This window comes from Grampus griseus (genome assembly GCF_964374135.1).
Source record: "Grampus griseus genome assembly, chromosome: 2".
Taxonomy (NCBI): Eukaryota; Metazoa; Chordata; class Mammalia; order Artiodactyla; family Delphinidae; genus Grampus; species Grampus griseus.
The window spans coordinates 110,713,014-110,723,102 of NC_139018.1; the positions used below are offsets into that span (position 1 = coordinate 110,713,014).

The following is a 10,089-nucleotide window of genomic DNA, read 5'->3' on the forward strand; positions in this document are numbered from 1 at the left end:
GCGGGGCTTTTCTTGCAGACCCCTCAGCCGAGGAGTTAGGACAGTGCTTTTGCCTCCTAAAATGTTGCAAGGGACTTCAACGCAAAAGGAAGGTCTACTAGTTTCAATTCGATCCACGGAGATAAAGATGAAAGACAGATAACAGATAAATAGCTTGATACTTGAAGAAGGTATGAAGACAGATGGGAGAAAGAGGAGCTAGCGAGGAGAGACAGACAGCTCAGAACAGATAAGACCGACAGATGCGGGGTACCTAGACAAACAGAGAGGGAGGGAGGGAGACAGACTGACAGAAGATCCCAGTCTGCTTGATGAAGCTTTTGAGCTCGGATGCCCTGTCCTGCTAGAGCTGCCCCCTTTGAAAATGGATTTGCCTTTTCTGCCGAGTTTAGAGGAGGGGCCCTCGGGGTTGGGCTGCCTGGGCCGCAGGAGCCTTCGGTGTCTGAGGATACATGGCTGGGCTCAGCCACCTAGGGGGCCCCAAGCATCAATCCCCGGGTCCTTCCCGCTGCTGATGTCCGCAGACGCGGCTGCCTCCCTGCCTCGGCCAGAGAGCAAAGCTCGGGACCAGCAGTAACTTTTGACCTGGAGCCTTGTGGTGGCTTCAGAGACCGGCCAGGATCCTTCTCAGCCCATATGAGTCAGGACAGCCCGGCACGAAGGATACTCAAAAAAAGGAAAAAAAGACGCCCCAAAAGAGGAAGCTCAGAACCTGGAGAGACTGCATTTGGCCTGAGTGGGAAAGGCATATCTGAAGGAGGAAAACTTAGGGAGTGGATGCCTAGAAGCAAAAGAGAAGTGGCTTCTGAGGAACTTCCTTGAGAACCTCTCCGTCCCACATGCTGACCCGGAGGGAAACCAGCTTTGCTCTGGAACGCAGCTAAAAATGCAGAAAATGTGGTTAGGAATTGCTTGACCCTGATCCCACCGATGGTTGGAAAGAAAACGGTTTATATTTCCAGCCGGAATCTTTCTGCTCAACGAACGCGAGGCTCCGGGCGTGAGAGGAAAAGCTCGTGTTTGTGGAAAGCAGTGCTGTTATCCCGGGGAGCCGGCTTGGCGCGGAGCTGGGTGCAGTGGGGGCAACCCTGAGGCTGGGCACTCACGGCGTGCTTTGGAAAGAGTCGGGTTCAGCACCACGAACAGCGGTCGCCTCTGTCTCTCCCCGCCTCCCTCACGGCCTCTAGGCCCTCCTCCTTCTCCTTGCCACCTCCCAACCCCCCCCCGCCCCGCCCCGCCCCCTGCTGTCTGGAGATGGGCAGTGACCGCCCCTCCCCCCTCCCTATTCCTCCCTGCGCTGCCCCCGCCCGCGTGCATGCGCGACTGAGCAGAGGGGCGGCCTGTCCCCGACGTCAGGGCTTCAGGACCCGGACGGGTAGGGCAGCCTGCGAGGGTGGCCGAAGACGCACGGATCTGGGCGCCAGGAAGCCTGGGTTCGGCAATGGCTTTGCTGTGTGGCCTTGGGCAAGTCACTCTCCGTCTCTGGGCCCCACTTCCTCCCCTGTCCGAAAAGAAGATCAGGTTCCTAGCTACCGGGGCATTCCTGAGGTCTCAATTACCCATACTCCTCCTCCAAACCCCGGGGGCTTTTGTTCCAGCGCCAGCACGCGTCTGAATAACAAAAGGCGCCCGTCCAGGGGGCGAATGAGCTTGGACTCCCCATTGCCAAGTTTCCCCGCGCGCCCGAGTCGGCGCGCCCTGCTGGGCGGGCCCAAGCGGCGTTGGCGCTGAAAATGGCTCATCGGCTCTCTACTTTCTCTGTTTCGCAGGAGCGGCGGCATGGAGGCTCTCACCACTCAGCTGGGGCCGGGGCGCGAGGGCAACTCCTCGCCCAACTCTAAGCAGGAGCTGCAGCCCTACTCGGGCTCCAGCGCTCTCAAACCCAACCAGGTGGGCGAGACGTCGCTGTACGGGGTGCCTATCGTGTCTCTGGTCATCGACAGTCAGGAGCGCCTATGCCTGGCGCAGATCTCCAACACCCTCCTCAAGAACTACAGCTACAATGAGATCCACAACCGCCGCGTGGCCCTGGGCATCACATGCGTGCAGTGCACACCGGTGCAACTGGAGATTCTGCGTCGGGCCGGGGCCATGCCCATCTCGTCGCGCCGCTGCGGCATGATCACCAAGCGCGAGGCCGAACGCCTTTGCAAGTCGTTCCTGGGCGAGCACAAGCCACCCAAGCTGCCCGAGAACTTCGCCTTCGATGTGGTGCACGAGTGCGCCTGGGGCTCGCGTGGCAGCTTCATCCCCGCGCGTTACAACAGCTCGCGTGCCAAGTGTATCAAGTGCGGTTACTGCAGCATGTACTTCTCGCCTAACAAGTTCATCTTCCACTCGCACCGCACACCCGACGCCAAGTACACGCAGCCCGACGCAGCCAACTTTAACTCGTGGCGCCGACACCTCAAACTCAGTGACAAGTCGGCCACAGACGAACTGAGCCACGCTTGGGAGGACGTCAAGGCCATGTTCAATGGTGGCACTCGCAAGCGGACTTTCTCGCTGCAAGGAGGCGGCGGCGCTAATGGCGGGTCGGGTGGGCAGGGGAAGGGTGGTGCTGGTGGTGGCGGCGGGGGCGGCCCGGGGTGCGGCGCGGAGATGGCCCCAGGCCCGCCGCCCCACAAAAGCCTGCGTTGTGGCGAAGAAGAGGCCGCCGGGCCTTCCGGGCCGCCTCCTCCTCACGCGCAGCGGGGACTTGGTCTGGCGGCGGGAGCTGGCGGCCCCCCGGGCCCTGGAGGACCTGGTGGCGGCGCCGGCGTACGCAGCTACCCGGTGATCCCAGTGCCCAGCAAGGGCTTTGGCCTCTTGCAGAAGCTGCCCCCGCCGCTTTTCCCTCATCCCTACGGTTTTCCCACGGCCTTCGGCCTCTGCCCCAAAAAGGACGACCCCGTGCTAGGCGCGGGCGAACCCAAGGGCGGCCCAGGCACCGGGAGCGGCGGGGGCGCGGGCACTGGCGCAGGCGCGGGCGGCCCAGGAACCGGCCACTTGCCCCCCGGTGCGGGGGCTGGCCCGGGCGGCGGCGCCATGTTCTGGGGTCACCAGCCCCCCGGAGCAGCCAAGGACGCAGCGGCCGTGGCTGCGGCGGCTGCCGCAGCCACTGTGTACCCGACGTTTCCCATGTTCTGGCCGGCGGCAGGCAGTCTCCCAGTGCCGCCCTACCCAGCCGCGCAAAGCCAAGCCAAAGCCGTGGCGGCGGCTGTAGCGGCGGCAGCGGCGGCGGCTGCGGCTGCTGCCGGTGGCGGCGGCCCCGAGCCCCTGGACGGTGCTGAGCCGACCAAGGAGGGCGGCCTGGTCGCAGAGGAGCGCTGCCCCAGCGCGCTGTCCCGCGGGCCTCTGGACGAGGAGGTCGCCGACGAGGCGCTGCCGCCCCCGCTGGCCCCGCTGCCCCCGCCGCCCGCGCGCAAAGGCTCCTACGTGTCGGCCTTCCGGCCTGTGGTCAAAGACGCGGAGAGCATCGCCAAGCTCTACGGTAGCGCCCGCGACGTGTACGGCGGCGGGCCAGCCCGTGGGCCCGGGCCAGGCGCAGGGTCCGGCGGCGGCTACGTGAGCCCGGACTTTCTGAGCGAGGGCAGCTCCAGCTACCACTCCGCCTCCCCCGACGTGGACACTGCGGACGAGCCCGAGGTGGACGTGGAGTCCAACCGCTTCCCCGACGACGAGGGAGCCCCGGACAAGGCCGAGCCCGGTGCACCCGGCGCGCCCAGCACAGGAGACGGCCCTGATGGCGACCAGCAGGCAGGGCCCCTGTCTACCACCTCATCGGGTGCCGACGGCCCCACAGACTCTCCCGACGGCGGCAGCCCTCGTCCCCGGCGCCCCCCGGGTCTACCCCCAGCCAGTCGGTCTGCATTTGGGGACCTGGCAGCCGACGACATGGTGCAGAGACCGGAGAGGAGCCCGCCAAGTGGGGGCTATGAGCTGCGAGAGTCTTGCGGACCGCTCGGGGGGCCCGCGCCGGCCAAGGTGAGCCCCGCGCCCGCCCCGCTGGGGGCGCGTCTTTGCTTACCCCTCGGCAGCTCTGGGATGTGGGGCAGGCCCTGGCCGGGTTGGGGACGGGAAGTTTGTTTTGAGCGGGCGTTCCAGCAGTAGGCCCCGGCTGCTCTGGATAGGCCCAGCTTCGGGAGCTCTGTGGAGCTGGGCTCCCTGGGACCCCCGACTGAGGGTTTCGGAAGATCGGGGGGTGGGGGTGGCGGGTAGGCCTGAAAAATGCGTGTGCTGTGTTTTTGTTGATGGGAGTGGGGAGGAAACAGGCAGAGACTGGCAGTCACACAGAGACAGAAAGGTAGAAGTAAAATGGGTCTGGAGAAAAGGGACCAAAATCCAGAGAAAAGCGCTCAAGATGCCGGGCCGGTAGCACGCCCTCCTGGATGGGGATGTGAGCCCCGGGGAAGACGAGCCGGTAAACAGAGGAGAGGGATGCCTCTCCACCAAGCCGCAGTACGGGGTCCCCGGAATCTTCCTCCACACGAACTCGTAGTTTTCCGAGTCTCTTCGAATTCCTGCCCTAGGAACCGCAGGGTTCGTTGGCAGGAAGCTGTCGTCGAGAAGGCGTGCGGGGCGGGAGAGGGGCTCTCTGGCTGCCGGGGCCGCGGGTTCGGGTGGGGGGTGTGCACTTGAAAGTGGGTGCGCACACCTGTACATTTCCATTCGGTCCATTAAAACACGAATCATTAGCCGGATGCGAAAGGCGTCGTTTATATCGGGGACTGGGCGCGGGCGGGAGGGAAAGACGCTGAGACGGGCGAAGAGGGTGGGGGCGGCTTTCAGCTGCCCTTGGCTTGGGAGCCGCTTTGTGTTTCGGGTAATTTTCTCGAGGGCGCTAATAATTACCAGGAATCCACAACGGTGATGCGGCCTCCGAGGGCGCAAGGCTGCGGCGCGTGCGTCACGGCCGCCCGGGGCGCTCGGGTCCAGCGGGCGAGCGCACCTCCGTCACCCCCTCATGTTCTCTCCTGGCCGCGGCGCAGGGCTGGGCTGCTGCGAGCCGCCGCCAAACGCCCCGCTAACCGCCTGTCATTTCTCGGCCGCCGCAGGTGTACGCGCCCGAGCTGGAGGAGCACGTGAAGAGCGCGGCGGCGGCGCTGGGGCCCGCGGCCTCCTACCTCTGCACCCCCGAGGCCCACGGTAACGCCCCCAGCCCCCCTGCCGAGGTCCCTGGCCAGTGTGATGGGGGGACCGCGCGCAGAGGGCCGGGGCCAGAGGAGGCCTGCGAGGGAAGACGAGAGGAGGAAAGAGGCAGAGAAAATGAGAGAAAGAGGGAGAGGGAAAGAAAAACAGTGAAAGAAAAAGGAAGCTAAGCGAGGACTCCCGACGACTTACATCCGCCCTCTCCACCGCATAGATACCGCTCACGTACACCTCAGGCACTGGGTTAAACCTTTTACAAACCACGCGTGGCATCCTTTTCAGAACCTCTCATTTATTCAGCAAGTGTTCCCTGTGGTCAGGACGGATCGGGAACGGGTGGGGACGCATGGCCACCCCCTTGGGGACTCCTGAAGTGCCGTGGTAGCTGCAGCCCAACGCGGGGGCACGTGCGCGCGGGACCCAGTGGCTCTCAGAGAATGGACTGAGGGCCTCGGAAATCCGGGCAGGCCAGGCCGGGGAAGATGTCTCCCCCCGCAGCCGCCACCCCGAGGGTCGCCGCCTGGGCCGCGTTCTCGGTGCAGGTAGACCCGGCGGCCACGCGCGCTCGCGGTGCCCCAGTATCTGCACGCGATGTAGGTCGCTTGTCCCTGGTGGGCTCGGCTGCTCGTTTTGCTCTTTTCCAAGGGGCTGAGAAGGGGGCGTGGAGCCGGAGATGAGCAGATCGCGCGCGGGGGAGGGGGTGGCCGGCCCAAAGCCTGAGGGTGCGAGCCCAGGCGCACAGCCGGGAACCAGCGGCGGCCACGACGCTTTTAATTAGGGCTCGGGCGCCCCGACCGCGGCAGCTCTGGCCGTATCGGGGTCACGGTTTCTTTGCCTCTCCTTGAAACTCGGTTTATTTGCCTTTAAGAGCCAGATAAGGAAGACAATCACTCGACTGCCGACGATTTGGAAACAAGGAAATCCTATCCAGACCAAAGGAGTATCTCCCAGCCAAGTCCCGCAAATACAGACAGAGGTGAGCCCTAGGACCTTCGCACTCCACCCCCACCCGGGAGCTGGGCCCCAGGTCGCCCAGGTTTCCACCTGCTCCAGCGGCAAGCCTAAGGGGCTGCCGTTCCTCTCTCGCGGCTGGCACATAAATATTTAAGGTTCGGGCCAGGTTTCCTGAGTTGCTTACCTCCTTGCTGGGTTTGAGGCTCTTCCGTGAGGGAAGCAGGCTTACTAGAATATGAGGAACACCATCACCCACATAAAACAGGTCAAAGGGCACTTCCTGCCCTAAGATAGCCTGTTTTCCCTGGGTCCACTCTCTTCTAGCGGGTCACTCTCTAAAATAAAGGCTGTACCCCTAAAATAATGACTTGAAAGGTGGGTAGTACTGGATGCCTGTAACTGTCTCCTCTAAAGGCAGAGCGTCTGAAATAGGTTTCCAATTTAGCACAGTTCCCAGGAAGCTCACCCCTCCCCTCCCAAGGCCTCTCCAGGACAAAACCCCTCTTACTTGCCCTTCTATCCCAGGTGAAGATGGGCTCACCCTAGATGTCACGGGAACTCAACTAGTGGAGAAGGATATCGAGAACCTGGCCAGAGGTGAGGTTAAATCTGTGAAATGGGGGTACACTGTGCTTGGGGGCGATGGGCCCTTCTTGTAAAGGGGTGTTATTCGTGTAGGAGTGAGTGTGAGAAGAAAAGTCTCTTGGGGAATCAGTCTTCATTGAGCCAAAGGGATAATTCCCTGGACACATTATGCTGGCACAGAGGCCGGGGTCGGGGGTGGGAAGTGGAAGAGTGAAGTGAGCAGGGGGAGGGAACCAGCCACCCCAGAGTTCCCAAGGCCGGGCCTGTCTGAATAGCCCAGTGAGAAAGAAAAATGAGTAATGATCCTTAGAACTTGATGCATGTGGACAATCAGACAGGGCAATCTGGGTCTCTCAGCCTCATCTGAATAGCAAGATTTTGAGGACGCATTTACTTTGGGAATGTCTCAGAGGATTGTTTTTTTTTTTCCCCTGGAGCTAATGCATAACCAACTCCACCCCACCCTAAATAAGGTGAGGATGGACCTTGTTTGTGGAATGGGGTCCTGGAGTTGCTGCTCCACTGCAAAAGGAAGAGTGTGACTTGAGGCACAGAGAAAGGAGCTTCTAACCCACTTTGCTTCTCTGTCTCCCATGTTTGTGTTTTCTGAGCACCTGCTAGGGGAGGATTTCTCAGAGAGCCTCCCCATGTGGAGGACCAGATACCAATAGCCCCGTGGTCAGGGCAGCCCCCCTGCCACCCCTTTGGGGCTGCTTTTGAGGGCGCCAACAGGGCTTTCCACACCCAATTGCCCCCACCCAGCCCAGGGGTGGGCTTGGAAATCGGTGTGGGGAGGGAGAGAAGCACTGGTGGTCTTCCACTCTTCCTAGTGACAGATTTTACAGGCTATGTGATTACCTTCAAAATCCTCGGTGCTTCTTATGAGCGTTCTTAGCATGAATTTGGGGTCTTGGGCCCTCTTGAAATTGTAAACAAACTGTTGTGAATATATGTATTTTTCCAGGGCAGAGGTCCAAGGCTTTGACCAGATTCTCCCTGGTCTGTATCATTGAAGGGAGGGATTAAGTCTGTCAATTGAAGGGGTAAACCGCATCTTCCTAGGCCAACCTCTACGCTTAGGGAGTTAGGGACAACTTAAAGCAGAAACCATGCTGGTTGGCGCCGGGGGCCAGGGCCTAGAAGTCCAACATGCATTCTACTATCCTGAATTTGATTCTCCTGGGCAACCTAATCCCCTAACCCCATTTCTTGCCCAAATCCTTTGGGTGCAGATGGAAAAACTGAGTGTTGAGGGCCTCTACCATCCGGTCGCACCCTCCCCTACTCCCATCTCAGGGGAACCGGCCAGGGGAGGACCTGGGTACCTTATGGGCCTCCTGAGTCCCACCATCCTCTTCCTTTACCTCCCATTCTTGCCCCTTCACAGACGAATTGCAAAAACTGCTCCTGGAGCAAATGGAGCTCCGCAAGAAGCTGGAGCGAGAATTTCAGAGTCTCAAAGGTACCCCATCCAGACCCACCCCACCTCATCACCAGAGCCCTCTTCCCGCAAGCTCCGGGCTGAGCCCGGGACCCCAGTGCAAGTAGCTGCCGCTCCGCATGAGGCCGGAGCCACAGAACCCTCCTTTTCTGGGGTTTCCCACTAGGCCAAAGACGGAGGGGGTGGGGTGCGGCTGGGGAGTGGAGAAAGTCGGCCGAGGGAGGGGGCTGTGCGTAACAGCTCTCACTTAATCAATTTGCACAGATAATTTTCAGGATCAAATGAAGAGGGAGTTGGCTTATCGAGAAGAAATGGTGCAACAGCTGCAAATTGTCAGAGGTAAGACGGGAGTCAGGTGAGCGCGTGCACGGGCCGTAACTGCCTCTCGTCTGGCAGGAGCCGCAATGTTGGCTCAGTCATTTGGATTTAAATTGAAGGTAATTTAACAATTATTTTTTTTATTTAATATCCTTTGTATACTCTGATTAGCCTCAGAATGGCAAGCGAGCCCAGCAAACGGCTTGCAGGCATCATTACATGGAGTGATTGAACTTCTTATCGCGGCAATTTCCATGGTTTCTAAATTAAAAATCGAGGCGTAAAATTACCTGGGAAGTAATGCCTAAGTTTGCTTTAATTTTGGTTAGATCCGTCTGCCTTTAAGCACCATCCCAGGCCATTTCCTCCCTCTGCCAAGCTGCAGTTTGGAGCTTTGACGCCCCCTCCCTCAGTCTCTGGGACTTGTTTCTGCCAGGGGCTGAGCGCTGAGAAGAGGGTGAGGCCCGGGCTGTGACCCCAGCGGGCCCTAAGGTGGTCTCATTTGGTCACCGGCTACTTCCTGTGTCTTCCAGATACTCTGTGTAACGAACTTGACCAAGAGAGGAAGGCGCGCTATGCCATCCAGCAGAAATTAAAAGGTGAGGAAGCTGGGGAAAGAAGGAGGGGTGCCAGGCGCTGGCTGTGCAAGCGAATGAGTGAATGAATGAACGAACGAACGAATGAATGAATGGCAGTGCTAGTGAGAGGGGAAGGCCAGGTCTACATAGATCAGTAGCTGAGAAGAGGGAACTGGAAATTGATTTTAATGGAGAAATGATGCTAGAACGGTGGGATAGGGAGAAAGAGCCCCTTGAGCTCTGAGCATTGGGAAATCTGCCACCGGGTCCAAATCTGGTTTGGGGCCGATCGACCTCCCTCTTACTGTGCCTCAGTTTCCTCTTCTGTAAAATGGGCCAACTGAACTAGAGCAGTGGTTCTGGATAGCCAGGATCTCTCTACTACCCTCTCACCTTCTGATGCTCTCGCTTGAGAACCCCCGAGCCTGAAGAGGGTGGGTGAGACCCGGGCGGACAGGGGAGGGAGGGAGCCCGTGGGCCGCGCAGGCCTGGCGAGGCGCCCAACATTGCCCAATCGACTGTCTCTCCAGAAGCTCACGACGCCCTGCACCACTTCTCCTGCAAGATGCTGACGCCCCGGCACTGCACTGGCAACTGCTCCTTCAAGCCCCCGCTGTTGCCCTAGGGCCGGCCCGGCCGCGCCCACGCGCCCTCAAGCCATGCTGCTCTCTTCTTGTAAATACCCGCGGCCGCGGCGGCCTAAGGCGAGATACAAGCCATTCGGACTGGACCGATGTAAATACAGCCTCCCGCCCGCCCGCTCTCCTCCCGGGCGCCTCGGCCTTGCCCGCCCCTTCCCGGGCGCCCCTGCCCAGGACCCCGTCTCCGTTTCCAACTGTAAATACCACCTCGCCCCACGGTTGAACTCCTGGGCATCGGACCTCATGGGGTTAACCGGACCGAAGGGGGTAAGAAAGGGGAGGGGGCCTCTCCCCCCTGTACAGCCTCGGAACCCCAATTGTGAATACAATGTAGGAACTTCGCTGGCCCCGCGCTCCCCGTCCCGTCCACTTCTGAAAGTCTTGTTCCTAATGACAAAGTGGCTATGTGCAATGGATATAAATGTACTGTGAGTCTCTCGGT

At 60.3% G+C, this 10,089-nt stretch overlaps 1 protein-coding gene across 2 annotated transcripts; it reads left to right on the forward strand.

Moving 5' to 3' along the window:
* Window positions 1–1,441: 1,441 nt before the first annotated feature.
* On the forward strand, window positions 1,442–9,631 carry SKOR1 (SKI family transcriptional corepressor 1; the record flags this gene model as incomplete). Of its 2 annotated transcripts, XM_082648447.1 has the most annotated exons (9): window positions 1,442–1,548; window positions 1,770–3,966; window positions 5,037–5,127; window positions 5,999–6,106; window positions 6,610–6,681; window positions 8,057–8,131; window positions 8,375–8,449; window positions 8,962–9,027; window positions 9,537–9,631. In XM_082648447.1, the coding sequence occupies 9 exons, from the start codon at window positions 1,442–1,444 to the stop codon at window positions 9,629–9,631; spliced, it is 2,886 nt and encodes a 961-aa protein (XP_082504573.1). The 2 variants fall into 2 exon arrangements, with proteins under 2 accessions (XP_082504573.1, XP_082504574.1); XM_082648448.1 differs by lacking the exon at window positions 1,442–1,548 and having other exon boundaries at window positions 1,777–3,966; window positions 9,540–9,631.
* Between the last annotated feature and the right edge of the window lie 458 nt (window positions 9,632–10,089).